The sequence below is a fragment of the Helianthus annuus genome, chromosome 4, assembly GCF_002127325.2.
Source record: "Helianthus annuus cultivar XRQ/B chromosome 4, HanXRQr2.0-SUNRISE, whole genome shotgun sequence".
Taxonomy (NCBI): domain Eukaryota; kingdom Viridiplantae; phylum Streptophyta; class Magnoliopsida; order Asterales; family Asteraceae; genus Helianthus; species Helianthus annuus.
In genome coordinates, this window is record NC_035436.2 from 119,268,502 (window position 1) to 119,285,143 (window position 16,642).

Below are 16,642 nucleotides of genomic sequence, written 5' to 3' on the forward strand. Positions count from 1 at the left end.
TCCTAATATTTACCGGGTTAAATTTTACCACTAACGGTATTTTACACGTCCATCACTATTAACGAGGTTTGATTACTAAACCGTTTTCGGGGTGTTACACATCACTTGGTGAAGACAAACATTTAATGTATTACTTTTGATTTTTAATATTTTCGCACTTTTTATTTGGTTTTGTATTAATGACTTTAATAACTATTTTCTTATGTTGAATGTGAAACTTCATTATCATTTGTCTGTGGTGTCTTGGCATTACTTTACTGTCTATATAAAGTAAAAGATTTTCACCATTCATATCTCTACGGTCTATATAGAGATATGTTGGCTACCTGGTCAGGGGTTAAAGGAATGATTTGGTAAGGTTCTTGCCTTGTTCAGTGTATAGATTCTGCAAGGAGCTGGGTCACGCTTACTAGGACCTCCTTCAATACCCACTGGTATTGGATGGCGGGGGTGCGAATGGCTTGATCCCCTCATATGTAAACTACTATTAATAGATTAAACGAACTACTTGGGATTGTATCCCTGCTGACCCAAACCATTTAGCCAAGGGTAACGTCACCTTCAAAAGAGGGGCCTACCACTTTTCGCATTAATAACTTAATTAATTATCTTCCAATATTCCGATCCTTTGGGATTGTATCCTTGCTGACTCAAACCACTGGCTTGAGGGTAACGTCACCTTCAAAAGAGGGGCCTACTACTATAACTAAGATAATCTCTTAAAAAGTGCAAAAGTGCAAAAATCATCAAAGGATACATTAAAGGCGAATCGGATCCAAGTGATTCATCTTGTATATCTGTTTTTATTTTATTTTTATTTCAGCATTTTTAGTTTTTTAGTTTTCATGTTTAAAAATCTTTTCTCAAAAGTTTTAGTTTTATTAGACGTTGAGGATAAACCGGTACTAAAAGCTCTTGTGTCCTTGGACGACCTCGGTATCTTACCAACGCTATACTACGCTCACGATGGGTACACTTGCCCATGTGTTTAGTGTTAGTAGAATATCGTATTTTATAAATTTAAAACTTGACTAATGTGTAAAATGGGCTTAAAATATCAATAAAATCATAACACACCTTACACACACCAATTACTAACATTTTTATTTTATTTATGCGTAGCAATTGGCAATGGAAGAAGAAAATTTAGAAGTTCCAATCCCGACAAGTGACCATGCATTTAATTGAAGTGAACTTGGTTGTTTTCTGTTTTGGTATTATGTTTTGAACATGGTTGTTTCCTGTTTTGGAATTATGTTTTGAACTTGGTTGGTTCCTGTGTTTACTTTGGTTGTTTATGTTTTGAACTTGGTTGTAACCTGTTTTGGTATTATGTTCTTGCATTACTAGTACAATTTTTTGAGTGATTTTTTGGTTGTAACCTGCATTACTCGTTGGTATTATGTTCCAGCATTAAAACTAGTACCCAAATACAAAAGTTAGTTTTTGTACAATTTTTTTTAAAAACGAGCTGACTCGAACTTTTTTCGAGCCGAACTCGAGCCCTTATTTTCAGCTCGCTAAAATTATCGAACCGAGCTCGAGCCGGCTTGTTTAACTTTGAGCCCGAGCCCACACTGGCTCGGATTGGCTCAGCTCGTTTACACCCCTAACTGACACATTGAATACATGTTATATTGTAATTAACTACAAGATATATATACATATATATATATATATATATATATCATACTCTTTTAAGATTGAAAATGAGACTTTCTTCATCAGTCATCAACTTCTTCTTCTGAATCTTCTTAGCTCGCCTGATCTCCCTTAATGTTTTCCCAGACTCTTTCTTCATCCGCGTCTCCACTTTACTCCTCATAATCCTTCCTTTCGATGTCGAATACATCCGACGCCAATCGAAACAACTCCACAACCAATTATCATCTCTGATCCCAAATTTTTTATTGGGGACTCTGATTTCGGGGTTTTCATCCAGGGTTTTAGTTTGTTGGAAGGATTTTATATTATTTTTCTATAAAAGCTGTAGGTTTAATTAAAGTATTTGGGGATGGTGGTGTGGTTGTGCAGATGTGAGGCGATGGCGGTGGGCAGGGTTTGGTGGGGTTTACACTTTTAATTTTCGATTAATTACATAAATGGTCCCTAATTTAAAATAAAGCTAATTACATAAATGGTCTCTGGAGTTAAACAAGGGTATTTTAGTCATTCTACTCAAATTTAACTGAAAAATTAACAAAAGTTAGTGTTAATACCCAAACTCGTTACAAACTGATAATCACAAGCCTCAAACCTGTTAAAAGAAAGTTAGTACCCAAAGGTAAAACTAGCTATAAACCACAGGGTCCATCTGTGTAATTAACTCTTCGTTTTAACTGAAGGCACTTTAGTGACACATTTCTAAACTTAAGGGATTATAACTTGCAAAATGTTTAGCATTTGTTTCAGTCACGATCACAGAGACTCGAACCCTAATTTTGCAATCGAATTCAATGGCAACAATTGGGGCTAAACGATTGGCTTCAAATCTTCTGAAAGCCCTAAATTCATCACCATCGTTGTCCTCAACGTCCTTTAGACCTTTAAGCGGCCTCGTTAACAGCGAAATCACCACCTCTCACACAGCTAAATGGATGCAGGTTAGTTAACATTGATGAATGTTCCTTTTGGTTTGTTAGATTAGGGTTTACGTGACCTAATTGGCTAATTTGACTTTTTATAAGTTTTGGGGATTTTCTGTATGTTGATTTGTTAGATCTAAGATCACATACGTTGATTGGATGTGTACAATATACGAACATATGATTTCTTTATAACCCTTTTTGAGGCTTGAATGGTTTTGGAACGTTTATTCGTAGAATGAAGTTTGTTGATTGTTGTTATGGTATTGTTTTCTTTATCTGCAATCAAAAGTTTTGTATTTTGAGCATGTTTTGTATTGTTTTAGGGTTTTGTATTTTGAACATGTTTTGTATAGGGTGAACGGAGTGGGGAACGGTAACCCACTCGGTACCGAACCCAACTCCACCGCCAACCTTTTTACCGATTCGGTGAGAGGGAGGGAAGGGGGAGAGAGATGGGTGTGTGGTGGGATCCATTCCTTCTCAACCAATCACACATTTTCCTTTTTTTTAAATAGTTTACCTAAACCCCATTAGGTAAACCACCGCCAACGTTTTTGAGCATTAGGCAAACAATTTAGGTGAATTGATGTGATGTGATTGGGTGAATGTGGAATTTACCTATTCCAAATAGGTAACCACTCCCTTCACCCTTAGTGCAGTCAGTTAGAGATTTCTGTTTTGTGTACTTGAAGTGTACAGTATACGTAGTTGGGCTTTTTTTTTTTTTAATCTTTTTTGTTGTTGTGTTGGGGTGTATTTTATGCTTTGGTGTCCAACTGAGACTGCACTTTTCTACCATTTGATTTATGGAAAGGTAATTGCTGCTATAATGGAATAGACTTCCTTCACAATTTGAAAACTGTAGATGGAGATTATATCCAAATAATAATCACCATTTGACGCACATCTATATATGTACCTATATGTGTGTGTGCATGAACTTTCAACTTCAAACACCATTTAAAATACCACACTTTTATATTTGTGAAATTACGGATTCTAACATGAAATATCAGAACAAACTTTTGGAACGAGAGCCATCTGCTATCCTTCCTAAAACAGGGTGTCTTGCAAGTACAGATGGCTTTTAACTCAATTTTGTTAATCTCCGATAGAGGTGGCAAGACGGGCGGGTTGGATAACTGGTTCAGATTGGATTAAAAAAACGCTCACTTTTCCTTTTTCGAAGTTTTTTTTTTTTTTAATATACAATGAATGGGTTTTAATTCTGGTTACAAAAATGCTATCAGCTTTGTCTCTAGACTTGCTAAGGTGAATTTGTATGCTTAATATGATATGCTGTTATAAGTTCAGAGCGCTTTGAATGGGACTGCTTTTTCTGCTCTGATGCAACAATCTGTTTTGAATAGGCCTGTAAACAAACCGAACGTTCATGAACTTATTCGGCGGGAAGTTTGTTTATTTAATGAACAAACGAATACGAACAAAAAAATTTGTTCGTTTAATTAAATGAACGAACATGAACACACCTTGTGTTCGTTCATTTATGTTCATGAACGTTCGTTTAAATTTTAGTAAATACATAAATAGTTAGATTTATATAAATATTAGGTTTTCTAACTACTTATCTTAATATGACTAATTAGTATTTATGAACTCTAATTTAGATGTGTTTTCGGATGAATTGTAATATATTAGACTTGTTTGTTCAATCATGTTAATTTATATTTATTCAAATATGTTCAGTTAATTTTTTTTTTTTTTTTGTTTATGTTTGTTTGTGTTCGTTAATGTTCGTGAACTGTTCGTTTAGGCTTTAAACGAACGAACACGAACAAAAAATGTGTTCGATTATATGTTCGTGTTTGGTTAAAGTTAAATGAACGAACATGAACATGCCTATGTTCGTGTTTGTTGGGTTCGTTTACAGGCTTAGTTTTGAATATTTGTGATTTCTTATCCATAGATGCTGCTTGTCTGTTTTAATAGGCAGTTGAATTTGCATATAATAAATTAATAAGCAGCTTTAACTTTTAATATATAATATGTTGAATGGTCAAATAACCCGGTCCTTATGAGTTGAAGTTTGCTTTCTGGAATCACACATGAATGGGAAAAATTTTAATTATCACTCCAGTCTACTAATATGTAATTTATGACAGGACACAAGTAAGAAATCTCCAATGGAATTAATCAATGAAGTCCCACCCATTAAAGTTGAGGGAAGGATTGCAGCTTGTGAAGGAGGTCTCTTTCTCTCTCTCTCTCACACACACACAGCTGTTATGTAGCATTAGAGGCGGCATGATGGGTGGACCGGGTAACGGGTTAAGGCTTGGAACAAATAATATATATAATACTCGTTGAAACGGGTTGGACCAACTAACGTTGGTTTTTCCTATTTTATTAATAAACTAGCACAGTTGATTCTTTCTTTATTGCACCAAAATGTAACACTTGTTTAATTTGATAATTGCAGACACCAATCCTGCACTTGGCCATCCTATAGAATTCATATGCCTTGACAAAAGTGAACCTGCTGTTTGCAAGTACTGTGGTTTACGATATGTTCAAGATCATCATCACTGAATTTATCTTGAAATTTCAGTGCTGACGTGGTTATTTTCAAGTCCAGCCTTTTGTGTTCCAATTTCAATGTTGGCAAACATGTTTTCCTAAACCTTTAAAATGTTTCTTGACATGCTTGCAAATAAAGATACTGTTGGTGTAATATCAATTTGACAATCTGTTCCTTCCTACTTGTCGTGTTGCTAAATGTAGGTGGGGCATGTTGCATCAAAAGTGTATCATTTGGCTAATACTGATTTCTGTTTTAGGAATTTTACTTCAAAGTTTCCCTTTAGCTAAAATCATTTGAGTAGCCATTTTGACTAACTTGTTATGATAATAGTCATTGTCTTTTCTTTTAATCTTGTAGCAAATTTATGTCAATTACAGCATGTGTCAATGTTTTACTGGTTGCTAGTCTAATCGACACGTCCAATAGGCACAAAAGTGATTCGCTTTGGGCGTAAGATAGCCTCATCGTTTTTTTTTTTTTTTTCACCACATCGTGGTACACTCTCCTCCGAACCGGGAAAACCATCTCTTAAGGCCGAAGCCCGTGAACACGAGGCACGACAGTGAGGTGATCTATTAGTGACCTACGCCTAGTCTCTCATCATCACTAGGTGTCGCATAAACTAATGGGGAGGGCAGGAATCAAACCTAGGAGTCAATAGTCATCATTGATTAGGCAATAGATTTTGTTATGGTTGGTTGATAAAATTCAAACCTAGGAGTCAATAGTCATCATTGATTAGGCAATAGATTTTGTTATGGTTGGTTGATAAAATTTTATGATTTTTAGAACGTCAATAGCTATTTAGATAATATATTTATTTGTTCCAACAGTTAAAATGTTATTTTCTAGTTGGTTTCCAAGTTGCTATGTCATCACATGAAAAGTAAAAAAATGGTCAATGCTACATCTCCATGTATCCATCGTCAGTAAAAAAACAGATGAAAAAACTCATCTTATTGCAAAAATCTTTGCCTGCAAACCAAAGATAAATCTACCTCAACATAACATCAATTCTTCAACTAATACAAAGATTGACAACCAATGAATAACACTTCCTGTTTGTATATCAATGAACCTCTTTATCAGATGCACCAATAAATTCATCCTAGTTTGACCACCAAAATGCCACCCAAACACCAACTAATTATCGCCACTGCCATCAACACCGGCCAGTGTCCGCCTCTGCTGATGTTCTGCAACTTTATAATCAACAACTTCACGAAACAAAACAGGATCAAGAACACAATCTTCACTCCCATAGACAGCCGCCTGTACACTTGCCATAAGTTTAGCAATCTCTCTGCCTGAAAATCCACCGGTTTTCGCAGCAGCTTCTTTAATCATATCATTATTCAAACCCTTTATCTCTATTTGCTGCTGTTGCTTTTGAAAAAACTTCGAAAATACACCTGGTTTTCTCGCACCAGCTTTAGCAATGTATTTATCTAAATATAATTTCAGAAGTTTAAATCTTTCTTCTTCACCAGGTAATGGGAATTCTAAAACTTCATCGATACGGTCTGCAACCGCTGAGTCAAGATCACCGGGCCGGTTTGTGGCTAAAGCCAGGACTATGTCTTTTGATTGGTCACCGGTTCGAAACAGGAGGGCGTTTAGGGCACTCCTTTGAGCTTCACTCATATAAGTCTTGTTCCGCCTTGAATATATAATAGATGAACAAATTGTGTTAGTTGTAGCCATTCTCCAATGTACACACCAAAACACCAACATGGTGTAGAATTTGCTGCAACATTATTCGTCATACCAAATATACATATTTTTCATTTTAACCTTTTTGCTTCATGGCATTTTATTATATAAACTTTTTTCATATTTTAATTAATTTACATAATTATTTAATAACAGAAAAATAAAAAATAATATATTATTTATATACTTTTTGAATAACTCCACTGGTACGGTACCTTTAAAAACCTTTTTGTAATACCATACTCTATATTGGACTAACTTTAAAGGTACAAATGGAGTTATTCATAGAGTATGGTATTACAAAATTTACAATTCTATTGAATAAGCAATCTTCATTATTTTTGTTTTGATATATGTAAAAAACTAGTTTACATATGTGTAATTATAAAATTACATATAAAAACATGATAAAATTACTCTTTAACATGTATGTGATCATAAAAATACATATAATAATGATAGAAGTACCCTAAATATAAAAATATATAACTAAAAATATTGTTTATTAAGAGTTCTGAAAGTTCTGCAATTATTTCGAGTTCTGAAATGAACCCAACTCTAAATAATTGCAGAACTTTTAGAACTCCTAACCAACAATCATTTTATAGATATATCTTTATATTTAGGCTACTTTTATCATTTATTATATGTATTTTTATGATTTCATACATGTTAGGAGTAGTTTACATATGTGTAATTATAAAATTACATATAAAAACATGATAAAATTACTCTTAACATGTATGTAATCATAAAAATACATATAATAAATGATAAAAGTACCCTAAATATAAAAATATATAGCTAAAAATATTGGTTATTAAGAGCTCTAAAAGTTCTGCAATTATTTAGAGTTCTGAAATGAACCCAACCCATATATGTATACACACACACACTAGTGTGAGGTTCAATGGGAAACATTAAAAAAGTGGGGAACCAGGGAACAGTGCATTTAACATGTTAAATATATCATAATAATTCAATTTAAAAAATCATTTTTTGTAATTTTTTAAACCTTTTTAACTGTTATTAAGCATTTTTTATCGTTTTAGTTTTTGAATTTTTATTAAAAAGGCTTCTACTTGTATTTATATGCAAAAGATATGATTTTTTTCGAAAAAAATAATTTTTAACATGTTAGATTGAAAAACCTCCCAAGAGTGAACTACGTGAACAGATCTTGACTGCTGATTAATATGATCTTGATATTTTAAAGGGGTGGCATGATTGTAATTAATAGGTTAGATTTTATTTGTTTTATTAAAATCAAAAGGGTAAAAGTGTAATTATATTAATTACTTATTTAAAAACCGGAAAGAAGATTATTTCCAATAATAAGAGAGTAAATCCCGTAAACATGCGTGATTAGGGTTTACCCCATGCGTGATTTCTGATTTTGTTCATGCGTGACTAGGGTTTGATTTTTATAACATGCGTGATTTTTATAATACCGTACGTTAACCTTCCCCTATATATATATATATATATATATATATATATAGGTAGAGGATCCTGTAAAAAGTGCTCAAAGTGTGAGAAGTGTAAGAAGTGTATTATAACACTATATATAATACTATATAACACCATATAAACACCGTATAACAATATGTAACAACATATAATACCATATAACACTATGTTACACTATATATCATTATATAACAAATATAACACTATACATCTATCATAGACATGCTATCAGACAACCTATAGTGTTATATTTGTTATATAATGATATATAGTGTTACATAGTGTTATATGGTATTATATGGTGTTACATGTTGTTATACGGTGTTTATATGGTGTTATATAGTATTATATATAGTGTTATAATACACTTCTTACACTTCTCACACTTTAGGCCCTTTTTACACTATCTTTACCCTATATATATATATATATATATATATATATATATATATATATATAATTGAACTTTATAATTAACGTTATTGAACTTTATAGTTGAGATAAACCATTTAAATTTACTGTCTTTAACCATAAAAATAGAATACTTTAGTTGAAAGTGAAACAAACTAATGTGTAAATCAATATCTACCAAGTATGAAAGAACTGTGTAATAGGGGTGTTCAGAATTCGTTTCAAATTCGAAAAATTCGAAATTCGATTCGATTATCAAGAATTCGTTTCGCTTATAAGAATTCGAATTCGATTCAATTCGAGTCAAGTAAATCGAATACGAATCGAATACGGATTTATAATTTCAAATTCGAATAAAAATTATACATTTTTATATAATACATATATAACTTCTATTGGGCTATACTATAATTTATTTCAAAATTTATTCCAAGTATTAAAATTACCCATTACCAAACCAACTACATGGCCATAACTAAAACCTAAGCAACAAATCTATCAATAGATTTTTAACCCTAAAAATATAAACTTGTAATTGAGGAGTGGTTAGTCCCTACTTCTTGTTTTGAATTTAATTCTTATGGTACTTTATTTGGAACTTTTTAATATGATATCGTGCTTTATGGTTGCTTTAAATTTATGTTTCATCTTAATAGTTTTTTACATGTTTTAAAAGAATTTGAATCAAATCGAATTTATTAGAATTCGAATATTTAATCGAATACGAATTGGGTTTTTATTCGAATACGAATTCGAATCGAATTCGGTATGTTTTAAGCGAATTCGAATCAAACACGAATTCAAGGGAAAACAAAAATTATTGGAATATTCGATTCGAATAATTCGAAAATTCGATGTACACACACCCCTACTGTGTAATAACTGGGGATAACCATACTCCAAAAAGATGCTCTTTTTTACACCAAAATAGTGTGAATTTTGGTGTATACATCTAAGTAATTTTGGTGTAACAAAAAATTACTTACTCGCACAAAAATGCATCAGCTTCATCGATAAAAAGCAACAGTCCCCTATTAGATTTTTTGGCCCAATCAAATAATTGATGTATTTTTGTAACAGCTTGAGAACCTAACGGTGCCACATCTCCACCAGTCATCAGCGCATAATCAAGCCCCTAAGACATTTCAAATCGTATCGTATAAGATATATAGAAGAACAAAAATAATAGATGCAGAAAAGGCTGAAAATTCATACAGATTTTTTTGCTAATTCTCGGGCTGCCATTGTTTTTCCGGTTCCTGGGGGGCCATAAAAGAGCATATTCCTGAACGGTGCCTGATGAGCTTTTGTATTGGCGGTTGCACCAGCCAATTGTTGAATTCGCTTCTGCAGAGACGGATTAAGAATCACATCACCAAATGCATTTTGGGACTTTGACCCGTGTTGTCCACCATGTGATAGAGTGCTCAACCCACGTGAAAAAACGCCGGACCATGGATATCTCCCTCTAGAAGATTCCCTAATCAGTGATGGTTGTCCCAATATTCTGTCTACGTAGCTCCACACCACCCTAGCACCTTCTCTGCATTATAAAAAAAAATAATACTTTTATCAATATGAAATTAGACCAACAGTGCATATAATGAAATTAATATGAACCATGAAAATATCGGAGTGTATACCTTGTTGTGTAGATCCCTGCAGCAAGAGCTGTGACACCACCAACAGCTACTACCAGCTTGTTTTGATCAGTTAATATTGTACGCAACCCCCCTAAAAACAAATTATTTACTTGCCTCGTTAATCAATAAGCATACAATCAATAAATATAGAGTTCTGACCAGAGGCCAGGCAGAAACATTCTTGTCATCTACTTTTTTAAGAGTAAATGCCATTTTTGGTCCCTGAGGTTTGGCCACTTTTGTAACTTCCGTCCAAACGCTTTGTTTTTTCGCATCTGAATCCAAAAGGTTCGAAATCTTGCCATTTTCATCCGACTCGTTAACTCCATCCATTTTTAACGACAAGTCAGGGGTATTTCCGTCATTTAATCTTGCCATTTTGATTTAAATAAACAAAACAAATAGCTAAAATGACGAAAATGCCCCTGAATTGACGTAAAAAAAATGGATGAAGTTAACAAGTCGGATGATAATGGCAAAATTTTAAACCTTTTGGATCCAGATGCGGAAAACAAACCTTTGAACGAAAGTCGCAAAAGTGGCCAAACCTCAAGGACGAAAATGGCATTTTACTCTTTTTTTAAAACAATTACCTAGTAAATAAAAATAAAATAACTACATACTATCAATAATAATCAAATTTTTTGAACAAAATGATTTATAAGTGTTTATGCATGAAAAAATATACTTTGAAGGACTATCGACCCGTAAACTGCTTCCTTTTGAGTCAATTATTTGGTTTTGACCCGTTTGACACCATTCATAAGAAAACGGGTTAAAATGTCACCGCTTCATCTTTTTAAATCCTTTTAACGCATCAATACATGAAGCCAGTTCTTTTTAAAGAATAAAAAAAGTACCTCCAATGTGCTCAAATGTAGTGTTAATTGCAGAGACCCATTTCTCTCTTTCTGCATTTGCACGTTCTACCAGCATCCGTTTGTTCACGTCTTCTGCCAATTTAGCTTCATGAGCTCTTCCTTCAGCTTCAGCCATAGCCCTGATTCTAATTGTTTCTCTCTCAATTTCAGCTTTCTCTCTTTCCGTTTGTCTTTTTTGTGCTTGAATTTGTTCTTCTGTTGCTCGTCTGGCTTGTTCTTGCCTAACTGATGATTCTTCTTGCATTTTTACCAGCTCTTGATTTCTTGTTCTGTGATGCTCGTTTTCTGTCTGCAGGTTAATTGTCAGTTATTCCGTGCTGATATAGTAATATGAGTGAGTTACTTGAAAAATAAACCAAAATATCACAAAGGCAACGTGCCTGCATTCTTTTCCTTGCCAGCTCATCCTCATAGCGAGCCATCTGGGATTTTATTTGTGCTTGTTGCTGAGCTAGCTTTTTCTGTTCATCATATATTACCTTTTGTCTCTCCTAGCAAACAATAATAGAAAAATGATCATTCAAAACAAAGTGTTTACATGAAAACTTATGTGTAACATGTCAAAGATGAAAATATAACAAAAAATGATCAACCTTTAAGTTGTTCTTTGTAACTAGATTGCTATAAGACCATCGTTATACATGTTATAAAATCACTAAAAAAACCAATTCTAAAGTCAAGTTTGTAAACGGCCTAAAATTACATTAAAAGTTCATAACTATATCTTAAATGTTTACCAAATCAACAAACAAAGAAACAAATCCATAAATCATCACCAAAGCTATTTGCCAAGGTCCTAGTTCTACGCAAGATCCTTGGTTGTAGAAATCGTTAGTCGCTAGTCGGCCGGTGGGGTGGGGACTAGCGATTAATCGGGATTAATTATAATTAATCAGGATTTTTAAAACCATCCTTAGAGCATCTCAGCTTCTTACGGGACAAGCTTTAAAGCTGGATAAGTGTTACCTATAAGATATCCTCAAGCATGTATTCTGTCTCACATTAGTATTAAAGATTCTTATACTAGATTCAAGAAAGATGAAAAAACTATTAACATGCACACTTTAAGTAACATCCACAGTGCACATAAATATTAGAATTACAAAAAAACTGTATAAAATATTAGATTATACTTCACATTCATGTATCATAACTTACAGTTTCTGACTGAGCTTGCATCGCTTTAAACTCGGCCATCTTGGTCGCTAAATCCGCCTGTCTAGTCTCTTCCTGCTTCTTCATCAATTCAAAAACCTAAAAAACACCACCAACCACATATTACTACAAAAGCTAATCTAAAATCATCATGTAAGAAGCTCAATCACTATTAAACATTGTACAAACAGATCAAAACAATAAGAATTTGAAAATTAGGTCAAGAAATAAACCTTTTTGGCATCCTTAGATGCGGCAATTGTTTTAACAGCTGCGGCACCTCTTTCCAAGGCCTCCGGATCAAATCCGGCCGAAGTTGTTCTCGGATTGTTGTTACGAACACGCGGTGCTGCCTCTGCCGGTGAATCATTCTGCGGCGGAGATGATTTCGGATCAACGGCCGGCGACGGTGACGGTGACGGTGAAGAAGAGAAGTAGGGGATGTTAAAGAGGCCTGCTGTAGAGGTTTTTGCCATTGCTGTATATGTGTGGTTTTGTTTAAGCGTATGGGTTTTAACGGTGGATTGAAGCTTGAAGAAGAAGAAATGTTGATGGAGGATTTTTTCTTTTTATGGTGTTTCTAACAAACCGCTGGCGGAATATATTGTTAGGGGTTTATGTAGGGTTTCGGATTTTTTTCAATTTTCTTTTTTTTTTTTTTTTTTAATGAAAGCCAGCTTTTAGTTAGACCAAATTATTCCACATGAGGCTTGGAGAATTCACATTTCTTCCATCTTTTTTTACTCTATGATTTTACTAAAAACAACTATATTTTCTCTCTTTTCTCAATTAAATAATATTCTTTTAAGAAAAGGATCAAATAGAAAGTTTATTTTGGCTAGGAACTCAACATCAGTTCCATTCTCCATGATCGTACTCTCGAACTCAACAATCACGTCTTCCCGATCGATCTTATTCCTATGCGACTTGGTAGTTTCGATATCATAGTAGGCATGGTTTTCTTTGTGAGAATCGTGCTGAAGTCGTTTGTTTCGAAAAGATAATTCGTTTCTCTCTTTCGAACGGTGATCAATTATGTGTTTATGGCGAGGTATCCTCGAAGGAACTAAAACTTATGTCGTGCATTCAAGCAAGCAAGTATCTCCGCAAGGAATACTTGGCTTTCTTAGCCCACATTGTAGTAGCGGAGGAGGAAAAGAAGCCGATGGAAAAGGTACTTGTGGTTCGTGATTTTCCTAATGTCTTTCCTGACGATTTACCTGGTCTACCCCTACTCGTTTTTTTTAACGTCCAACATAAGAATCGCCGGGTACTCCGTACGTGGCACCCATTGGCCGAAAGGTAGCCCGCGGCAGCCCAACCTGCACGCACGGAGCCCCTAGCCCACCATGCCACCAGTTTCAGGGAAAACCCGACCTTGCACCCGCCCGAGGGCACGACAATGCAGAGCCGGTAAAACCCGGGTGGATCAGGAATCGAACTCGAGACCATTCAGCCAAGAGTCTTTCCCTCATTTCCATAACCACTACGCTATAAGCCCAGGGTCGGTCTACCCCTACTCGTGATATCGACTTTCAAATCGACCTTATTCCTGGAGCTAACCATGTTGCTAAAGCCCCTTATCACCTCGTACCCTCCGAAATGCGTGAACTTTCTAGCCAACTCCAAGAGTTACTTGATAAAGGCTTCATACGCCCTAGGACATTTCCTTGGGGCGCACCTGTCCTTTTTATGAAAAAGAAGGACGGATCGTTCTGAATGTGCATCGATTATAACAAGCCTACCATCAAGAATCGCTACCCTCTGCCCCGAATCGACGACTTATTTGATCAACTACAAGGCGTTACGTGCTTCTCAAAGATCGATCTACGCTCTGGTTATCATCAATTGCGTATTCAAGAGCAAGACATTCCGAAAACCGCTTTTCATACCCGTTATGGCCATTATGAATTCGTGGTCATGCCTTTTGGTCTCACCAACGCACCCGCGGTCTTCATGGATTTGATGAACCGTGTGTGTAAACCCTTCTTGGATCGTTTCGTCATCGTGTTTATCGATGATATCCTTATCTACTCGAAGTCTAGAGCCGAACATGCACAGCATCTCCGTTTAGTTCTCGAGCTTCTCCAGGGGAATCGCCTCTACGCCAAGTTCTCCAAGTGTGAATTTTGGCTCGAGGAGGTTCAATTCCTCGGTTACGTCGTTAATAGTCAAGGAATTCATGTCGATACCGCAAAGATAGAAACTGTCAAGAGTTGGACCACACCGAAAACCCTGTAACAACCCTCACTAAAAATTAATATTTAGTATGATAATTATGCAATAAGGAAACCCTAATTAAGTTTAGTATGATTAATTAATCAGTTAATCAATATTAATTAAGCTAACAAGATTAATTAAGCTAAGTAAGGTCTATTAAAAATAGATATATATAAGGTTGTATAAGAACGTTTAATATTAATAATAAAATATATTATTTTATTTTCCTTACTCCGTTTTTAATGAAACTTAGGTTAAAACGTAGATAAAAATATGCTCGTTCTATTGACATATTCGTCGTTTTATAAAACGTTATATTTTAAAAGTTATACAAGAAAAACGAGTTAAGCAGCTGAAATAAAATAACTAAGCTAGCTAGCTAGCACGTCAAGCTAGCTAGCAAGCACGTCACTATCCCACATCGACGAAATTATGTTGAGGTGCCTGCCTGCTTGCTTACTATAAATAGGAAGCTTAGGATTCATTTTTCTTTGCTCATTTCTCTTCTTCTCTCTATACGTTGGTGTTCTAACCAATAATCACTCGATCGCTATTACGATTAAGTTTCCGAGCGATCAATATATCCAAAGGATGTTTAAGTGCCGCCCACATTGGGTTATGCTTTATCTATCGTCGGTAATCCGATGACTGAGCCGAAGCATTGTACTTTATCGTTGTCGATAATTCGATAATGAGCCGAAGTATTATACTTTATCGTTTGTCATTATTGATAAATGAGCCGAAGTATTGCACTTAGACATTCATTAGAAATTGATCTCGGGAAATTATCGTAACTGCTGTATTGATCATTAACCCGGTTTTTATGAAATTCGTTAAGGTTCGAATCTCATGACTACCGTTAAGGTTTGATTTAGGTTTTTACACCAATACGTATTCTATTCTGTTAAACTACCAAAAATACTCCCAACTACACCCTTACAATCAAACAAACTATAAAATCATCAGAAGATCCGGAATAATAAAGTGCATGCCTAATTATCGGAAGAAGTAGAATCAGGAAGTTTGTTAATTAAATCCTGCATGTTGATTTGTGAGTTATTCCTCTTTTGTAAATTCTTTTCTCACAGTTTGTGAGTTATTCTCTTTTTATAAATTCTTTTATCACCGTTTGTGATTGTTTACAATACTCCAAATTATTTTCAGAATTATAACTTACAGTGATTAAGTTTATGTGAATCACCAAATTACAGCCGGTATGTGGGGTATTGTATACATTACTTGATAATCGTCACCATTGGGGCAGCCATTGGGTGATATGACCATAATCACAGATACCATTGGACGTATGGGCCAATGGATCGAGTGGTAAAGTACTGTGGGTAGTTGGTTGATATCAGGATACATTGTAAAAGATCTTATCACTGTGAATTATAACAAATGTGTCGTTTTCAGTAAAATGAATAATTCACTCAGTATTTCCCGCTGACAAAATCTTTTTAAAACGCGTTTCAGGTAATTACAGTAGATTGGAGTAATGATTGGATCCGGCACTAAAAGACTTCAAGAAGTGGCTTATTTTATTAATTAAATCGAATTAAGAAATATTGTTTTTATTAAAAGCTACCTTTGTAAAACATGGAATTTATTCCATCTTTTTAAATAAAATCCGGTGTTTCTAAACTCTGATATTTTTCCTAACTCACGGTCCTGATGAAATTTCCGCTGCAATGTTTTTCAAAATAATCACCGGTACCACTGGACTGCTCACGACACCGATTCCGGCTAGATGGGGTCGGGGGTCGTGACAGAAGGTGGTATCAGAGCTAAGCCACTGCTTTAAGCCTATAAGTGTTGTGATAACAATACTTAAGCTTAAATATAAGAGTTAGGAAATTGCTATTAACTTAACTGGTAGCACATCTGATAATATTTAGACTTGAACATAAGAAAAGATGCCTTAGTATAAGCTAAGCCACTTGTTTACGCAAATAGGTGTTATAATAATACCTAAGCTTAAAACGGAAAAGTTAGAAACTTAATATTGTTTAATAGCACTCT

General features: G+C 34.6%; 2 protein-coding genes across 2 annotated transcripts; one reads left to right on the top strand and one right to left on the bottom strand.

Moving 5' to 3' along the window:
* The first annotated feature begins 2,400 nt into the window (after positions 1 to 2,400).
* Positions 2,401 to 5,412, top strand: LOC110930624 (NADH dehydrogenase [ubiquinone] iron-sulfur protein 6, mitochondrial). The gene is made up of 3 exons (XM_022173969.2): positions 2,401 to 2,603; positions 4,712 to 4,796; positions 5,029 to 5,412. The coding sequence occupies exons 1-3, from the start codon at positions 2,457 to 2,459 to the stop codon at positions 5,136 to 5,138; spliced, it is 342 nt and encodes a 113-aa protein (XP_022029661.1). The 5' UTR covers positions 2,401 to 2,456; the 3' UTR covers positions 5,139 to 5,412.
* A 605-nt stretch (positions 5,413 to 6,017) lies between these two features.
* LOC110930625 (ATPase family AAA domain-containing protein 3-B) lies at positions 6,018 to 12,993 on the bottom strand. The gene is made up of 8 exons (XM_022173970.2): positions 12,637 to 12,993; positions 12,407 to 12,502; positions 11,629 to 11,739; positions 11,228 to 11,537; positions 10,368 to 10,458; positions 9,940 to 10,267; positions 9,711 to 9,859; positions 6,018 to 6,790 (listed from the first exon to the last, which is right to left on the bottom strand). The coding sequence occupies exons 1-8, from the start codon at positions 12,877 to 12,879 to the stop codon at positions 6,274 to 6,276; spliced, it is 1,845 nt and encodes a 614-aa protein (XP_022029662.1). The 5' UTR covers positions 12,880 to 12,993; the 3' UTR covers positions 6,018 to 6,273.
* Between the last annotated feature and the right edge of the window lie 3,649 nt (positions 12,994 to 16,642).

Excerpts from the sequence above, each read along its gene's own strand:
- LOC110930624 (XM_022173969.2), top strand. The coding sequence starts at position 2,457 with ATGGCAACAATTGGGGCTAAACGATTGGCTTCAAATCTTCTGAAAGCC. Across the intron at positions 2,604-4,711 it reads ACACAGCTAAATGGATGCAG|GACACAAGTAAGAAATCTCC; the intron begins GTTAGTTAACAT and ends AATTTATGACAG. Across the intron at positions 4,797-5,028 it reads GATTGCAGCTTGTGAAGGAG|ACACCAATCCTGCACTTGGC; the intron begins GTCTCTTTCTCT and ends TGATAATTGCAG.
- LOC110930625 (XM_022173970.2), bottom strand. The coding sequence starts at position 12,879 with ATGGCAAAAACCTCTACAGCAGGCCTCTTTAACATCCCCTACTTCTCT. Across the intron at positions 11,740-12,406 it reads TGCAAGCTCAGTCAGAAACT|GAGAGACAAAAGGTAATATA; the intron begins GTAAGTTATGAT and ends ATTGTTTGCTAG. Across the intron at positions 10,268-10,367 it reads GCAGGGATCTACACAACAAG|AGAAGGTGCTAGGGTGGTGT; the intron begins GTATACACTCCG and ends TTTATAATGCAG.